Source organism: Larus michahellis, chromosome 19 (genome assembly GCF_964199755.1).
Source record: "Larus michahellis chromosome 19, bLarMic1.1, whole genome shotgun sequence".
Taxonomy (NCBI): domain Eukaryota; kingdom Metazoa; phylum Chordata; class Aves; order Charadriiformes; family Laridae; genus Larus; species Larus michahellis.
This window is the reverse complement of record NC_133914.1, coordinates 83,870-100,957: the sequence shown is the minus strand read 5'-3', so window position 1 is coordinate 100,957 and position 17,088 is coordinate 83,870. Positions and strand designations below refer to the sequence as shown.

General features: G+C 51.6%; 3 protein-coding genes across 3 annotated transcripts; 2 read left to right on the top strand and 1 right to left on the bottom strand.

Moving 5' to 3' along the window:
* Positions 1–96: 96 nt before the first annotated feature.
* Positions 97–5,318, bottom strand: PPT1 (palmitoyl-protein thioesterase 1). Its single transcript, XM_074563259.1, has 9 exons — positions 5,182–5,318; positions 4,736–4,845; positions 3,790–3,917; positions 3,422–3,492; positions 2,445–2,547; positions 2,261–2,351; positions 1,657–1,755; positions 1,370–1,441; positions 97–924 (listed from the first exon to the last, which is right to left on the bottom strand). Exons 1-9 carry the CDS (start codon positions 5,288–5,290, stop codon positions 802–804), a joined length of 906 nt encoding a protein of 301 aa, XP_074419360.1. The 5' UTR covers positions 5,291–5,318; the 3' UTR covers positions 97–801.
* A 76-nt stretch (positions 5,319–5,394) lies between these two features.
* LOC141733204 (sodium-dependent phosphate transport protein 3-like) lies at positions 5,395–10,656 on the top strand. Its single transcript, XM_074563256.1, has 12 exons — positions 5,395–5,563; positions 5,925–6,077; positions 6,392–6,564; positions 6,807–7,040; positions 7,145–7,232; positions 7,642–7,728; positions 8,090–8,208; positions 8,423–8,584; positions 8,789–8,921; positions 9,007–9,154; positions 9,457–9,547; positions 10,085–10,656. Exons 2-12 carry the CDS (start codon positions 5,981–5,983, stop codon positions 10,214–10,216), a joined length of 1,464 nt encoding a protein of 487 aa, XP_074419357.1. The 5' UTR covers positions 5,395–5,563; positions 5,925–5,980; the 3' UTR covers positions 10,217–10,656.
* A 710-nt stretch (positions 10,657–11,366) lies between these two features.
* Positions 11,367–15,287, top strand: RPL11 (ribosomal protein L11). The gene is made up of 6 exons (XM_074563258.1): positions 11,367–11,781; positions 12,184–12,334; positions 12,709–12,815; positions 13,222–13,353; positions 14,138–14,248; positions 15,212–15,287. The coding sequence occupies exons 1-6, from the start codon at positions 11,776–11,778 to the stop codon at positions 15,239–15,241; spliced, it is 537 nt and encodes a 178-aa protein (XP_074419359.1). The 5' UTR covers positions 11,367–11,775; the 3' UTR covers positions 15,242–15,287.
* The last annotated feature ends 1,801 nt before the right edge of the window (positions 15,288–17,088 follow it).

Genomic DNA, 17,088 nt, shown 5'->3' with positions numbered 1-17,088 from the left:
CACATGAACTCAGGTAGGACAAGATGACCTTTGCTGCCTAACCCTGCCTAGGCTGCTCTGAATACTTTCCCCACGAGAAAGAACAGGCTTTCCTCAACTCCCCTTGAATTAATTTGTCAGTAGTTGTCAAATCTCACTCTTTTATTTTAGTTGTTTAAAGTTCTTTATTGATTTCAGTTGCTGTACAAAAGTCCATAAAACAAGCCATTAGTTGAAAACTGTTCAAGCTGTTAATACTCGCTTAATTCAAAACCCTCCTTTTTAAGCAGAAACCCCTAAATTTGGCCCCTTTCCCCCCATCTTGAAGGACGTGTAATATCTTTCCTCTGCATACAGCCATGTAAGCCTACTTGCTGATCCCCTTAAGAGATCAACATTCTTAACACTAGTCATTTTGGTTAATACTGCCATTGCATCCTGCGAGGAACAGGCAAGAGAGAAAACAAACCTCTCGCACAGCAAATCGTTTTGCCATCACCAAGTGACTAGCACAGCCCCAGCCCCGACAACTGAAGTAGACTTACCAGGGCCTGTGCAGGATCGAGTGTTTCAAAGTTAGTGCAAGGCTCAGTCCAGCCGTATTGGAGCGTCATTACATCCAAACAAATCCCGGTCTCTTACTGCAGTGTTAGAGGTGCCGCCTCTGCACACTGTGGCGCTGCTGAGCTAAATCCCCCTCTTCTTCCCCTTCCCCAGATCCCCACAGGCTTGTACGCAGAAAGTGCTGTTGCACAGTAGCAGCTGCATTAACTACAGTGGTAGACCCTCCCCAGTGCTCTCTCAGCATGCCTCCCCTTAGCTTCACTGGAGGAAGGGGAGAATAGTACTGTAAAACCACTCCTCCGAGAAGTGCAGGTGATCCCCTTTCACCCCCAGGAACACCAGCTTCCCTGCTTTGTCCATCTCCTGCAGCCCCAGGCGATCCTGCAGAGAGAAGCGAGACCATAGCTTCCTGGAGCCCTGCCACGGCCAAACGCTGGCAGTGGCTGGGGAACCCAGCACGGAGAAAAGTGCTGGTCAGATATCCTTGTTGCAGCTAGAGGGGGTTCCGCCTCTGCTCTTCAAAGCTTCTCCTCATGGAAGGGAAAAACGGCATTTTGGGTGACTCTTAAAACAAGGCTTTTAAAAGAGCAGAGCTAATTAAGTTCATGCTGAAGGGTATCTTGAGCCAGGCATGAGACCACCACTGTAATTCCCAGTGCCAGAACTGGCCTGGAGAAAAATGCCCTCCCAAACAGCTACTGGCAAGAGGAAAACATGCCCCGGGAACAGCAGAGATGGCAAGCAGAGTAGAGCTGTGGGGTTTAGAACTCAAGGGCCCAGGGACACTTTAGAACGGAAACAGCAGAAACCCCTCAGTAGAGCATACCTCTAGGTACAGCGAGGTCTCCTTCAGCGGGATGGTCTCCTTGGCTTGGCCGCTTTTGTAAAACCCAAACCACTGTCAGAATAAAAACAAGGAAACAGTTGCAGAAGGGCTCCCAGGAGATAAGAAGGCTTTCACCAGCTTCTGCTGGAGACGGTGCAGTATCAGGCCTGTTTGTCCTCAGCCTGCTCCTCACCAACCTGAAGTTCTGCCACCAAAGGACAGACCAGAAACGAGCAAGCAAGAACCAAAACACCACTCAAAAGCAGCACCCGTCCTGCCTGCCTCACCTCAGAGATTGGAGGGTCGACCATGGTATCATTGAGAAATTTAACCATCACAAACTTTTTCAGAGCCATCAGGTTTTTCTTGTATGTCTCATTGATGCCCTGGATGAAAGCAGCAGAGAACAGATCCAAGTCACTGGAAAGCCCATTGAGACAGGTTGGGGAAACTGCTCCAACTTGCCCTGCACCTGCAAAAGAAACCCTGGAGAGCACCAGCCTGGGAGGCAGGAATGCGCACTTCCGTCAACAGCCTCCCTTGTCTGTGCCTATGGCATTCAGCCTCATCTCCAGGCTGTAAAGAGAGGATGGGTCTCCCCTGGGGAGGGACAGAATTTGCCTACTCGAAAGGTGATGGGTGGCCTGAGCACATGGCGTATCTATATCAACCACTCCAAAAGAGTGCAGTGACACAGCAAATGCTCTGCCACGGACAAGTCTCATTCATAAATCTACCAGCAAAAACAGTTTGTACACTCCTGGGATGCAGGCAAAATATGCTCCCCTTCGAACTCCAGCAAAACTATTGCCAGAGAGAGCTAACATGAAGGAACTCACTGATAAGGCTTCTGTTCTCCTGCTGGCATTTAATCATCAGCCAGGTCCTTACCCTCTCCTGATTTATGTCAGCCAAAAAGATGCTGTTTTTCCTGTAGTCCTCCTCCTTTAGAGGGTCATGCCAATATTCTGCTTGTACCAAGCTGGAGAAAAGAAAAACCAAAGATCAGACCAGAAGCCCAGAGCTGCTCATGCAGGCCCGGCCCCTGTTGCTGCAGCCTGATGAATGTACTCACTGCTCTTGAACAGCTTGCGTGTAGGCACCCAGATCCAGCATCTTTCGGATCCAGTCACAGATATGGGAGCTCTCCCCAGGACAGCGTGGAAAGCCGTATACGCCTGGGGTACGGAGACACATAACAACTCAGTGAGACAAACTGAAATCCCTTAATCCCTCTGCTGGTAAAGAACCAGCCTCTTACAGAGCAGTGGCAAGAATTACCCAGGGAATCAGGCGGTCTTTAATCCTGCAATCTCATTAGACAGCCCTCCTGCCCCTGGGCACTATTACACACAAAGATAATGGATGATGTTCTTGAGCTGAGGGTATTGCTCCGGAGAATGGGGCACGCAGACAAGCAGAATACCGTCCAGCTGGCCTGGTGTGTTCCCAGGAGGCCTCAGGATGGTTCCCTATGAAACTTCCTACTACACTACAAAGAAATAGACTCAAGCCATGGAACTTCTCAGGGGAGAGTATGTGAAATTCATTGCCACCACTCTTAACTGTACACCTTTTAAATTCCATTTTATACTGCCTCTTCAATTTACTGCAAAAAGCACCTCCCTTTCCTTGGCATTTAGCCTTCCAGATGCCTATATAAAATGTCCTTGTGACCCAGAAGGTTTAGTTTCATAAAGACTTTGCTCTGTAGTAAGAACTTTCTTCTGAAACAACTAGTCCCAAGTGCTTCCAAAGTATGTAAGAATTCTACCCAGACAATAAGTTGTCTGTTTACAAAAGTCCCTTCTCATTGCCAGTTAAGCAAGACCAAGATAGAAGATACCGTAGTCAGCTAACAACCGGGCCAAAGCAGATCAGCAGATTCGGACAGGAACAAAGGGACAGTTTAATTCATAGGAAAATGGTCAGATTTTAGGAAGAGTCAAAAAAAAAAAAAAAAAAAAAAAAAAAAAAAAAATTTCTCCTGCTGACAGAAGCCCCCCACCCTCCAAGGTGGTTAGGAGGTGTGATAGCTGAAGAGGACACTACCTTGATGCTGTCCCCCAACGGAGATCAAATTGAGCATGGGAGGAGAAGGGCACCTCTGGGCCACCGCCCTCCTGTGGAGAAAGATGAAGGAGCTGAGCTCAATGTGCCCAGGCCACCAATGCTGGTTCATAGGCAGCTCTCAGCTTGCCACTGAGTGGGCTCAGGCACTTGGGTAACATTTGCAAAGAGAATTAACTCCTCCTGGTAGAGGAAGGCTACAGGGAAACACATTCTTGCCTCTTTTACAGTGCTCCTACTTTTACAAAGGGGTTTGTCCATTTACATCTGCTTAACATTTCAAAAGAGTTTTAAATCAGAAGGTAAACCCAAGAGAAATCACTGGAAATGGAACAGAGGTGTAAACTTACAGGAACTGGCCTCCTTGGGAGAAGCCCATTGCGTTGTAGCCTCCTTTCAGATGAGGGTCCTTTGCGAGCTGGCTGCACACCTCTCTCACTTGATCATTCACATTCATAAAGAAGCTGTTCTCCATATCCTGGTGGATTACCCAGATTAAAATGTGTAACTTGTACCTTTACAATGGTTTATGCTATTATAATCTCTGCAAATAGGTCACTAACAGTTCTGCTTTTGAAAGAGGACCTTAACTTTCTCAATATGACAGAAATGAAATTCAAGTTTTGAGACTTCCCTTCACCAAATCTTTGTTCCTACTCTGCCTGGGAAAACTGTCGCATACAGAACAGTGACATTTGCCCAAACTTCTTGACAATTTGAGTCCTTTCAGATTCTGTGTATATGTATAAAATTTTAAAAAAATAATAATCAAACTTTACCCATCTTTTCCAGAACCCCAAAAATAACATACATTGCACATTATCTTGAGAGACTATTTAAAGAAATTCCGTAGGGCTACCCAAAATTGACAAAAACCACAAAGGCGCAGAAGTCTCTATGTTTATATGGAAGATGTATAGTGAATAAACAGTTGTAAATCAAAAACGATGGCAAGGAGCAAAGCTCTGCTTTAGCACAGCATCTTATCACAGGTCTTCATATAAACCGGAGTGGTGAGAGAGTGCTAATCGCTGGATTTGCATATTAATACAATTTAGACTAGGAATTTGTTTTTCCCCCTGTTCTTTTCTGCAGGTATTATATAAGACTTTATTCGTTTCTATCTATCAAAGCTGTTTACTTCACAAAGAAAAAAAAAAAACAGCAGTGAAAGCACTACAAGAATCCTTGTGGAACCATGTTAATAACAGACTGCAACAACTATCGCACCTTCAGATCCACACGCTAGCCACCACCCTGCCAAACAGAAACGCGAGTGACAGCAGAGTTAGCTACCTGTATCAGGTTGTTTCCAATCTTGAGAGACAGAACATATATCCCTGGTATTTTATTCTCCACTATTTTTTTAATGTAGCCCATGCTTTGTGGATTACAGCAACTGTCTCCTGCAAAAGGGAACCAGACGACACACCGTCACGCCACCACCCCGTCCCTCACCTCGCCTCCACCAACATACCAGGACCTCCCCGCTGCAACGGGGCCACGAGCTGCCAACGCACACAGGGGACCGGGGGAGGAGGGTCAGCACCTCCCGGCCTCCGCGGAAACCCGCGGCCCGGAGGAAGGGGAGCGGGGCCGGGGTCAGCCTGCGAGATCCCTTCGTGCCTGCTCGGGTCGCAGCACAGTCCCGTCAGCGGGCCGGCCCAACTAAGCCCTGCCGCCCCGCCCACAGAACCGTTACCGGAGATCGGCCCCGCCCCCCGTTGCCGGTCCCGGCTCACCCATGCCGTGCCAGATAACTAAGGGGATGGCGGCAGCCGCGCCGCCCAGGCAGAGCCCCAGAAGCACCAGCACCGCCGCCCTGATCGCCGCCATCTTGACTGGGCACATGACGCGCGCGCCGCACGGGCCAGGCGGCGGGGGCGGGACCCGCGGTGGGGGGCGGGGTCTGTGGTGGAGGGCGGAGCTCGCCGTAAGGGGCGTGGCCTAGAGGCGGCGGGGCGTGGCCCCGTGGGGGCTCACCCTGGACTGCCGGTTCGAGCCCCAGCGTTCCTCCCTTCCACACCCAGGTCCCCGAAATCCCAAATCCCCGCCCTGGGGCGCGGAGCAAGGAAACGCGCGTCCCCGCCGGTCCCCTCTGGGCTGGAGGAGACACCTCTCCCCGTACGTGAGCCACCCTGGGGGGAACGGGACGGGGCGGGGAAGGAGGCTCCCTTGGCACTAGCCAAGGGAGGGCAGCGCCTACCCCTGGGGTGTCTGCGGAAGCACCCCGGGGTGCAAGAGACCCCGCTGCCCTGCCAGGCTGTCGTGATTGGGAGTTATAAACCACGGGTGCAAATAAGGCTGTCCCGGGGAGGTTTGAGGCTGCTGTAAATCACTGTGCTCACAAAACGCTTGCACTGGTGGTGCGACCAGCAGCCTGCTCCGCTCTTGCTGTGCCAGTAATGGCGTTGGGAGGAAATGCCAGGGATCACTGCCCGCCCGCTCCCATGTTTGTTGACATTTGCGATTCCCTTCCCAACAGGGCTGGCCATTTTCTTGAGGAGAAGCAGCAGGCAGCAGCATTACAGGCAGGAGAGGATGCAGTGCCACGTGGACAACACGCAGGCAGGGGACAGGCCGGAGGCAAAGCAGGATGAAGCCCCTCTGCTTGCCCAGCATCTCTCCTCTCGCACAGGTAAATCCGCTCCCTGGGGAGGAGCGAGCTGAAGTGCTGCCTCAGCACAGACTGGGAGCCAGACGCTTCAGGCTTCTATATGTCCCCTCCACCCTTGGGCAAGTCTCCTTGCCTTCCTGCCCCTCCATTCTCCTTCTGGAGACACAAACTGCCACCGCTGCAAAGGAGCAGTAGATGTCTGGAGGGTACCTGGGAAGAGCCATTCGTTGCTGCAGTAAGGTGATCGCCTGGCAACAGGGATCTGTAGGAGGGGGTGAGAGCTAACCCACGGCCTCTCCAACCAGCCCTGATTTGTGGGCTCTCCCCCTCCGCAGGGCTCTGCTCCGCTCGCTCTGGCCTGGCCCTAGCCCTGCATGTCTCTCTCTTTGTGGCGTACGCACTGCGGGTCAGCCTCAGCATCACCATCGTCGCCATGACCAACAGCAGCCACCCCCACGGCTGGTCCGGCAGCGCTCCCCATGGCTCCTACCCAGGATTTGCTCAGGATGTAAGTGGAAAGCAGATGCAGATAACTGAAAGATGCTTCCCGGGCTCAGTCTGCTCTTGCTTTTGCATAAGGACAGAGCCGGAAGCAGCAGAGAAAAGCCTTGAGGACCAGGAGGTGAAGGAGCAGCCAGCTTGGTTTGTTGTCCTCTGGGCTGTGTTTCCTGGTTGCTTCTCCCCTTCTGGAGGAGTCTGTGCCTGGAAAAGAGAGATCTCTGTCTGATAGACATGTTCTGTCTCCTCCAGGCCCCTGTGTACAACTGGAGTGCTGAGACTCAAGGAATCGTCCTCAGCTCCTTCTTCTATGGCTACGGCCTCACGCAGGTGCTGGGCGGGTACTGCTCAGGGCTGTTTGGGGGAAAACCCATCCTGGGCAGTGGGCTCCTGCTCTCCTCCGTGCTCACCCTCCTCGTGCCACCAGCAGCAGAGCTCGGCTTGAGCTTCCTCATTGGGCTGCAGGTGCTGCTGGGCTTGGCTGAGGTCAGTTGTGGCTCCAGGCACTGCCAGGCTACTGAACTTGCTCTGGTCGGCCATGGTTGTGCTCCCCATGTTCCTTCCCTCCACGCTCCCTGTTATCATTGCAGGGAGTGATATTTCCAGCTCAGTACACACTCTGGGCAAAGTGGGCCCCTCCGCTGGAACGCAGCAGGCTCGTGAACATCGCTGATGCTGGTAAGACACGGGGCCTTTTACCTATCACTGACTCAGTAAGTGCAGGACCTCCCCTCACCCCCTTCTGTCCAAGCCAGTCCTCATAGCAGCCTCAAGTTCAAGGCTGTGGGTCCTCGGCAAAGAAGTGCTAGCAGCATTCAGCTTTTCCGCCTCTCCTCCTCCCATCCTGTGTCTTCTCTGTCTCCTTGGCTCAGGTCAGCCTGAGGCAGAAGAGGGAATCCAGACACCGAAGGGAGCAAACGTGGATACAAAAGTGCTTGTTTGCACAGGCGCTTCATTTGCACCACCACATTTTCCCATTGTGAACCAGGCTGGAGGCTGTAGGTCTGTCCCACTCGCTGCTGGTCACACAAAGGTACTTGGGTACCAAAGTCCCATTAAAATGACTCTTATGGTTTCTGATCCCTAGGATGCACTTTTGGGACTTTCTTTGCTCTCTTCCTGGCTGGGATCATCTGCCAGAGTCTGGGGTGGCCTTTTGTCTTCTATATCTTTGGTGAGTAATAGCCCATCATGTCTCTCTGCAGACCATTTGCTGGCAGAGCTCCCAGAGGCTCCCCATCAGAGCCCCGCGGGACTAGCTCTGTCCTTACTGGTCCCACACAGAGCTCTGGGCTTCCCTCTCACCTGCCAGGCCAGGATGAAGCCATTTTGCTGGGATACTATTAGGGAATGTGCCTTTGCTGAACCTTTCATGCCATCAACCTAGCCCCTTCCACTGTGAGCAACGGGTTAAGGGGAGTTCTCCCTTTCCATCTTCCTGCATTCATCATTTTGCTAGCACCAGCCTCCATCTCACAGGCTCTCAGCTCTGCTGCAGTAAGAGGAGCTGGCACTGAGATCCCCACTCCTTGCAGGTGGCGTTGGCTGTGCCTGGTGCTTCTGCTGGTTCCTCCTCGTGTACGAGGACCCTGCACATCACCCATGGATTAGTGCCAGGGAGCAGGAGTACATCATGTCATCTCTGGCTCACCAGGTACACACAAACCTTTTACCCGCAACTGAGCACACTGCAGACACCATAGCAAAGGGATTGCTCTGAGGCAGTTCAGCTGGGCTCCTTATGCAGTGGCCAGGGCTAGTCCCAGTCTTTGCAGCAGCAGATGGAGAGGCCGAGGAAAGCCTGGACACTCTGCCCAGGGGATGGGAGACAGGAACAGTGTCACTAACTGATGTTTTATTCCTTCCAGGGCAGCTCTCATGGCTGCTCCCTCCCACTTGTGGCCATGGCTAAATCACTGCCTCTTTGGGCAATCACCGTTGCCTGCTTCTGCACAGACTGGATGTTCTACTTGCTGCTGACCTCCATGCCCACGTTCTTGAGCAACATCCTCCACTTTGACCTCAGAGAGGTGAGTGCTGCCCTCCAGCTAAGGCTGGTCCCTGCAACAGCGATGGGATTTGGTCCCTCTGTAGGCTGGGAACATGGAGGATCCCCAGCGATATCTCTTCCTGAAGGGTGGTGGCTCTGGGACCAAGGCAGCCACAGTCTTGGAGCTCTTGGCACTGTTGCTTTGTGCCATGGACATGACAATGTCTCGTTCTCTGCTCTGCAGAATGGGCTTCTCTCCTCCTTGCCTTATGTTGGGAATGGGCTGGGGCACATCCTGGCTGGGCTGCTGGCTGATTTCCTCCTGGCCAGGCGAGTGCTTGGCACAGCAGCCGTCAGGAAGCTCTTCTCAGCACTTGGTAAGGACAAGCTTTCATCTGCCATCCAGCCTTTCCAACACGCTTGTGTGGCCTGTGGTAAAACACATCCCCTTTTCATCCCAAGGGATGCTGCTCCCAGCCATCTTCCTGGTGGCTGTGCCGTACATTGGCTGCTGTTCCACGGTTGTTGTGGTCCTTCTAACACTGGCCTTGACAGTAATCAGCATGACAGGGGCAGGCATCAATATTAACCACATCGATATAGCCCCCAGGTAAGTGGGTCTGACCTCTGTGCCCTCCCTGGCTCTGCATCCTTCCTGTTCCCAGTCCCCCAAGACTTCTGCAACTCCTACTCTCCCTTCCCTTCCCTTCTGTAGCTGGTGGCAGTACAAGCTAAGGAGTAAAATAAAAGCTTAAAATCCCCACAGTCCTGCAGGGAAAATCCTAGTGTTGCTTACCACGACAGGCGGTATTCATGCAGATGAGGAAAGGGACTGGCAGCACCTACTCCTTTCCCTTCTTGTGACAGTTTCCTCTCTGCCTCACTCAGGAAATCTTTGCTTCCTCTCCCCAGATATGCAGGGTTCCTGCTGGGAATCACAAATGCCTTTGGCATAGCTGCAGGAATTATTGCTCCTTCTGCAGTTGGACTTCTCGTTGGCCAGGTACTTTGGGGCCAGAAACCACAAGCACATCCCTGGAAGAAAACACAGATCTCCTCTCAGAAATGGATTCCTTTCTTTGCACTGAATCAAAAAATTACTCCAGGCCAACCTTCTCTCCCAACGAGCACATGTGATGTAGCACCCATTCAAACAGAGCTCCAGCCCATTTTGAGGACACGGGGATGACTCAGAAAGCAGGAAGAGCTCCACATGGCCCCCATCTGGATGTACTTAGAGATGGGGAGAGGGTTGAGGGAGTGGGGTGAGGGGGAAGCTCTGTGCCAGGCAGGAAAGCTTCCTGAATTCGGCACAGTACACAGTGTTTCCAAAAATGCCAAGGCAGGAAATACATCTCCAACAAGAGGCAGTCTGGCATATGCCTTGAGTTGAGCAAAGCTCTTCTGTTGTTGGTATTAGTAGCAAGCAGAGGATGGAGATGAGTTTAATGCCAGTGAACGGGGTGGCAGTAGTTGGGCAATCACTACATGGAGATAAAAGGAAGGGTGATACCATTGTGATCTGTTCTTGGTCCCCCAGGATCCCCAGACTGGCTGGAGGAATGCCTTCTTTGTATCTGCAGCCCTCAACCTGTTTGGGCTGATCTTCTACCTAGCCTTTGGCAGCGGGACCATCCAAGACTGGGCTACAGAGGACACTGCTGTGCAATGAGAGCCACGAGCATGGGAAGGTACACAAGGGAATGGGCTGCAAATGGGGTCGGGCAGGAGCCCCCTGTACTACCCTTGCCTGTGCAGCAAAGCTCAGCCGTGTGTTCCTGCCTGCTCCTGGGGCCCTGGCAGCATCCTCGGGTGATGGCTCAAGCTACGCAGCCCTGCCTGCACTCTGACTCTTGAAGTGCCCGTCACCTTGACCCTGCTCTGTCCACCTTCTGATCCCAATCTACTGCCCTGGGGAGGCAGTGACCCACATTGCCTGCTGTGCATTTAACCCTGCCTTCAGCCTTTGCCCGCAAGAAGGAACGCTGCAGCATGGACAGATCCTAAATGGCAACCACAGAGACCTGGTAAAGCTGGCTGTCAGCTGAGCTCTGTAAGGAGCCTGTGGCTATTTCCAGCAAAGCTGTTCTTAGGTGAAGTAAATCAATAACGAAATAGTAGCGTAATGTTACTTCTTAACTACTGGCTTCTCATGCCCTCTGCCCAGGGACTCCTAACACTTTTTTTCTCTTGTTAATGAGACAAGCTGATTGTTCATTCATCCTTCATCCCCTTTTAGAAGCAACTGGAGCAAAAAATAAGTGAGGGCATTACAGAGTTCAACCTGGCAGCCCTGAGCACGGTCCCTGGGAGGCGGGGAAGGGGATAAGCCAGTGTCATCCTTACAGAGTGAGAGACTCATCGCAAGTATTCAGCTCAGGACGTGGCCACTGAAGGAGATGTTTGGATGCAAAAAAGGGTGTGAATTTGGCTTGCCCCCCTTCCTGAAGAAGCTGTATTATGCTCTGCTCCCGGGGGCGTGGGCTGCGAATCCTCCCTTTATAGAATCACAGAATCATTTGGGTTGGAAAGGACCTTAAAGATCATCCAGTTCCAACCCCCTGCCATGGGCAGGGACACTTCCCACTAGACCAGGTTACTGAATGCCCCGTCCAGCCTGGCCTTGAACCCTTCCTCCAGACTAAGTCAAAATGATGCAAAAAGAGGATCCAGATCCGAGGCACAGATCTGAAACCCACAAACACTTCGCTGAATAAGTGAAGTTGAAATTGAAATATGTTTCCAGGTCTGGTTCAAGGAACTCGGGGGTGTAGGGACAGGAGAAAATCCAGTAAGCTACACCCATTGCCGCTTGGCAGTGGAGATGCGCCAACGCCACCTGGTGCAGCGTCTCCCAGCAAAACCACTGCGGTTCATCCCCCCTGGCCTCCGCAGCAGGCAGGGCTCCAGGCAGGACCCCAGCCCCCTCCGCCAGCATCTGCCCCAGCGCTGTTCGGAGCGGGCCCCGCGGCAGAGGCAGCAGCACACGGTGGTGCAGGCCGGGACCTGGCTGCGGGGCAGGGCGTAAGGGTGAGCAGGGCCGGCGGCCCCCACGCATCGCCGTCCCTACGGGCCCGGGGCACAAAATGGCGGCCGCCCGTCCGCGGTTGCCCCGGCAACCGGCCGCCGCTCCCCTCCGCCCTCCGGCCGCCAGGGGGCGCCGCCGCTCGCGCCGCGCCCTCCCATAAGACCCCGCGGCGGCGGCCGGCTGGTCTCTTCCCCGCCTCCGTCATGGCGGTAAGTAGCGGCGGCTGTGGGCTGCGGCCCGGCTGTGTCGTCTCTATCCGCCGCCATCCGCCCTCGGCGGGGCCCGGCCGGGCCGCGGCCTGTGCGGGCGGGAGCAGGGGAGGCCGGGAGGGAGAGCTACGGGGCCGATGTGGGCGGGGAGGAGCCGGTGGGCCGCCCTGGGGAAGCGACTGCTATGACAGGCCGCGGCCTGCCTGGTGGCTGAGCCGCCGCCGCCGCGGCGGCACTTGAAAGGCGGCTGCGGGGCTGGGGTTCGTCCACGGGGCGGAGCGGAGCTTGGTTCCGGCTGCGATAGCGGCGTGGCGGAGCCTTGTCCGGCCGCCGGGGCGAGCGGTGGGCCGTCTCCCGGGAGCCCCTCGTTAGCCCCCCTCCCTCCGTGTCGTTTCTCCGCAGCAAGACCAAGGTGAAAAGGAGAACCCCATGCGAGAGCTGCGCATCCGCAAGCTCTGCCTCAACATCTGCGTTGGGGAGAGCGGGGACAGGCTCACCAGAGCTGCCAAAGTGCTGGAGCAGCTGACGGGCCAGACCCCCGTCTTCTCCAAAGGTGAGGGGAGGGTTTGTTTTCTGCCTTCAGCAGTGGTTGTTTTCCATTCTTTCCTGAGCACTCAGAGGGGAAAGCAGCAGTGTGGCTGCCCGGGAAGAGGTTCCTTGTCAGAGCCAGTGTGGGGAGGTCTGCTCCCATGCGGTGTGAGAATTGGGGGTCTTAAATATTCGGGTGCTGGTTGTCGTTTTTGTCAGTTCAGTTCTGCCTCCATGCTTGGACTGCTGCTCTGCCCTCATCCCCAAGGAGGGGACACGTGGTTCCCTTGGTTCTTTGTTTTTTTCTTTAAAGTAACTTCTTTGGTCTTAAGCAAGCTCTGAATCCCCCAGGTGGGAATTCTTTGAATAGCCTCTAAATGTGATTATTGCTGCCTACAGCACGATACACTGTAAGATCCTTCGGAATCAGGAGAAACGAGAAGATTGCTGTTCATTGCACAGTTCGCGGGGCCAAAGCAGAGGAGATTCTGGAGAAGGGGTTGAAGGTGAGAATTTGGCTGGTCTGAATCTTAGATTTGTGAAAGAAGAAAACTTAATCTGAAAAGATGTGTGCTTTGAAATGTTGCACCTGATCTAGTTACAGGTTAGTAGTGGATGTTAAGGGTTGGGGTAGCAGATCTGTCTGATACACAGGCTGCTGTGTTTGCACCGTTTCTCTCTCTGGTTGCTGTTTCATCCTTACTTGAGAGCTAGTGGGTGCAGTTTTGTTTTTGAGGTTTTGTCTTTGAGATTCTGTCTTTGGTGCTGTGATTTATGAGCAGGGTCTGGGAGCAAAATCTTAGGGCTAACGATTTTTAGTCATGTGTGAGTTGTGGGTCTGGTAATAGTTGGTAGAACACATCCTCTGTTTGTTGTCAATAATTAAATGGTGACTGGCAACCAATGTTTCAGGTGCGAGAATACGAGTTGAGAAAAAACAACTTCTCAGACACTGGGAACTTTGGCTTTGGAATCCAGGAGCACATTGATCTGGGGATTAAATACGATCCCAGTATTGGTATCTACGGCTTGGACTTCTACGTGGTGCGTATTCCCTGCGTCCTTGCAGCTCCTGGGCTTGTGTGAAAGCTCTAGAAGGAACCTAGAAGGATAACTGGCTCACATTAACAGTGCTGGAAGATAGAAAAATGCCAACAAAATCAAAGTCTAAACTGAGATTCCCAGGGCTGCTGTAGAATCCTTGGTTTATGACATGTCTCACAAAGCTTCTTCAGAAACAAATACTGTTGCTTTTACTGGTACTCATGGGATAACAGTGAAACAGCTGTGCTGGGTTTGGGGAAGGAAGGAGCAGCAGGGGCTTCAGGAATGCAGACTGCAAGAGGGGTTGCATTGCTGGAAGGTTCTCCCTGCGTTTAGAGGCCTGGAGATGGGTCGTGTAGCAGTGGTGGTGGCTGGTGTGTTTGAGTCGTTCCATTCTGCTGTGCCTCACTCTGAATCTCTGAAATAGAGGGAAGCTGTTCCATATGTGTTAGCAGTGCTGTTTGCTGTATCTTTTCTCAAGACCTGAGGCCTCTGGGTATGGAAGAGTGTCTTCCACACTCATTTTGGTTTCTGAGTCAGTGTATGTGCTAAATTGTCCTACCTAGGAGCTGTCCCTGTCAGCTTACCTGGCTGCTCAGAATTTAGAGCCTCAATGTAAACTGAAAACTAAGTAGAAGATAATGCTTGCAGTCTTCAATGCAACTCAAACAATGAGATCTTACTGATGTGGAAATTCTAGCCTTCCCTCCTAGAAAACTGTTAAGTCTAAGAAAACGAATAGATCCCAGAATGACATAGTGCTGTTGCTTTCCTCTCCTGGCAGGTGCTGGGCAGGCCTGGTTTCAGCATTGCTGACAAGAAACGCAGGACTGGCAACATTGGAGCCAAGCACAGAATTGGAAAGGAAGAAGCCATGCGCTGGTTTCAGCAAAAGGTGAAGTCCATCTTTATTTTTGTATCCCAAGAGTTTCCTAGCAAGTATTGGCAAAATGCTTCACTACGGAAGGGCAGGAACAAATCAGTGGGCAGGAGGAGATCTTGATCACTGCCTAAATCATTGATTTTTACTGCTCTGGGACAGTAGAAGTTGTGTTTGGGCATGAATGCTGTTCATGCCCCCTTTTTTTGTGTGCTGAACTGAAGAGCAGTTCTCATGTAAATCTGTCTCCCACAGTTTTTAGAGGTGCTCTGTGTGCATGGAGCACTGGTGATGAGGCAGGGTTAGGATTTGTTTATCCAATACAGCGTCCTAGCTCAGCTGCCAGACGTGGAGGATGGAGTGATCCAAATAAAATAAGTTCTTGGTTTTATCTGTCCATAGTGCTGTCTGACACAGACTGGATAATGAACCTGAGATGCTGAAAGCTTGATGGTAACTGCTTAGAGATGTGGGGACTCCTGATACTTTTTCAGAGGTGGAAAGGGTGGGCAGTCTGTCTGGAGGCTTTTTACTAGCTACTCTGCCTAGATCTACACTGGCCATACCTGCATGGGGCAGGCTTCAGCCTGCTCCTGCTGAATGCCCCTTTCCCATCCTCATGCCTGGTTCTGCTCAGTGTGGTATAGTTACCTTCAGGGGCCAAATCCTGGGGCAGTAAAAGGGATGAGTGTAGTTCTGATCAGATCAGCTTTTGGAGGGTGGGGCTTCTTGTTTCGCTGGGCTGATGAGCAGAGTTTAATGGTTATCTGAACAAAGCCCTGCTTGGAAGTTAACAGCACAGCAGCAAAGTAGAAAGGCAGTTAGCTGCTCTCCCAGGAGAACTGGTGTTTCATCTCAGTGTTGTCTGTCTGCCTTGGAATGAACACAATGGCTGTTTCCACCACAGTGGTATGGCACCTTTAACTGACAGTGCTTTCTCACTTGGTTCATTCTTTTTTTTTTTTTTTTTATTTACAGTATGATGGCATCATCCTTCCTGGTAAATAAGCAGTTCCTGTTACCAAAAAAGCAAATAAAATTTTCTAACCCCTGACTTCTGTTGTGAATTTTGTGGGGGCTCCTCCTGACCTGGGAAGCTGCTGGGAACAAGGGTCGGTCACGCTCGAAAGGCAGCAGAAGGACAAGGACTGATGTTGTGCACTTGAAGAGAATGTGGTGTTCTTGAGGAGCGGGTGGTGGATTTACATGGATCCAGTCTCCACTTCTGTACTGTCCAAGTGTACAAATAATGTGTGGAAGTTTTATGAGAGTTTGCAGGTGGGCATAGAAAGAAGAAAAAAAAATACATGCTTTTTAGCCACTGGAGTTGTGAAGCAGAATTTCCTGAAGGGAATTAAGTCAGTCAGCTGCTGGTTCTGATCCTCCACAGACCAACCTGCAGTCTTAAGGGCAGCCTGCTCTTTGATGAATGAGGGATTCTGAATAATTAGAAGAAATTCCTTTACTCTAGGAACTAGTGCAAGTGTGAGTTCAAAGGAAACGGTGAGCATATCCCCTTAATAAAGCAGAGACATAAAGCCAAAATGTGGCTGAGGGTTCTTTGTTGAAGCAAGTGTGACAGGACTGGTTGGAAGGGGATGAGGGTCTGGTGCTGGGGTACTGGTGAGGTTCCTGAGCTGAGATTCAAACCTGGTGCCACAGGCAAGGGCTGAGATGAGCCAGCAGAAACCCCTGATCCATGCTACTTCCCTGGGTGGTGTGAGTGACCTCGAGAACCTGTACCTGCAGCTGTTAGAGTTGTTTCTACGCCACAGATTGTGGGGTGCTCTAAAAGTCTGTGCAAATCCTGAAGCAATTATATTGGATGTGCTTAGAATGTAGAGGATGAATCTTGACTGGTTTGTTTAAAAGGTTTCAGGAGTGTGAATTTACCCTGTTGTAATTACACAGCCAGACAGTTTTGCCCTGCAGAAGAATGGTGTTTATTGTTAAAAAGAGAAAATTCTTTGTGGGAGAACACGGCTCACAAAAGTGGAGTTCAGCAACACCTCTGCCTCTAGTGTTCCATCCTCTCCTGCATCTTACAGTAAAAAAATATAATAAAAAAATCAAGGAACAAACTCACTTTCATCCAAATCTGTACATGCTCCATTAGTGATTGTGCAGTGTTGTCTCATACACCGTTCCCTTGTCAAGCAGGTTGGAATTGTAAATCAGGGGAGGTTGCCAGTGCTGTTCAGGATGGAGCCCACTCCAAAATGCACAGGGCAGCATGTATTGCGTGTGCTAAAATGCACAGAGGAAAGTAGAATTTGAACAGAAACGATGTTCTGCTTTGGTATAGCTTTATGCTTGATGTGAACTCCTAACTGAGATAGTGAATTCTGGGAGAAAAATCAATACCTTTATGTGAACTCTTAACTACTGCAAGCTGCTCAGTTTTGCTGAGTTGTGAAAGGAAGTGAAAACCAGCCTGCTTTGCTGAAGCTCTTGGCATCTTCATGGCATGTTGGGTTTCCCTCGAGGGGCTCAGGGTCTTCCTGAGTGCAATTTCACTGTGTTGTGCAAAAAAGACTAGAAGAAAACCGAGAGTGCTTGCTTAGATGCTTGGCAGCTCGTAGCTGCCGTGGCCTGAGATGCAGGTGATGAGCCCATCTAAGATCACGTGTAAATGTGCTCCAGTAACAGGATCTGTTACCAGGAGATGCTGGCCTCAGCTTGTGACTATCGTGTGATGTCTGGTAATGGCCATGGGCTGGAGATGAGGAAATAACCACCACCTTCTCTTGCCTCCTGCTCATCACAGGTCCTCACTGTATCTTGGATCTGCCAGGGCAGGGTTTGGAGTTTTGTGGTGTGGTTTGTCCTGATGCATTCAGCCCAAAAGCCCGGGT

What these genes read in the sequence shown, in the direction of transcription:
- PPT1 (XM_074563259.1), bottom strand. Translation starts at nt 5,290, where the DNA reads ATGTGCCCAGTCAAGATGGCGGCGATCAGGGCGGCGGTGCTGGTGCTT. An exon ending in ACGCAAGCTGTTCAAGAGCA is followed by an intron (nt 2,352 to 2,444) that starts GTGAGTACATTC and finishes TCTTTTCTCCAG; the next exon opens with CTTGGTACAAGCAGAATATT. An exon ending in CTGACATAAATCAGGAGAGG is followed by an intron (nt 1,756 to 2,260) that starts GTAAGGACCTGG and finishes GCTTTCATCCAG; the next exon opens with GGCATCAATGAGACATACAA.
- LOC141733204 (XM_074563256.1), top strand. Translation starts at nt 5,981, where the DNA reads ATGCAGTGCCACGTGGACAACACGCAGGCAGGGGACAGGCCGGAGGCA. An exon ending in GAAGCTCTTCTCAGCACTTG is followed by an intron (nt 8,922 to 9,006) that starts GTAAGGACAAGC and finishes TTTCATCCCAAG; the next exon opens with GGATGCTGCTCCCAGCCATC. An exon ending in TTGGACTTCTCGTTGGCCAG is followed by an intron (nt 9,548 to 10,084) that starts GTACTTTGGGGC and finishes TTGGTCCCCCAG; the next exon opens with GATCCCCAGACTGGCTGGAG.
- RPL11 (XM_074563258.1), top strand. An exon ending in ACGGCTTGGACTTCTACGTG is followed by an intron (nt 13,354 to 14,137) that starts GTGCGTATTCCC and finishes CTCTCCTGGCAG; the next exon opens with GTGCTGGGCAGGCCTGGTTT. An exon ending in TGCGCTGGTTTCAGCAAAAG is followed by an intron (nt 14,249 to 15,211) that starts GTGAAGTCCATC and finishes TTTTATTTACAG; the next exon opens with TATGATGGCATCATCCTTCC.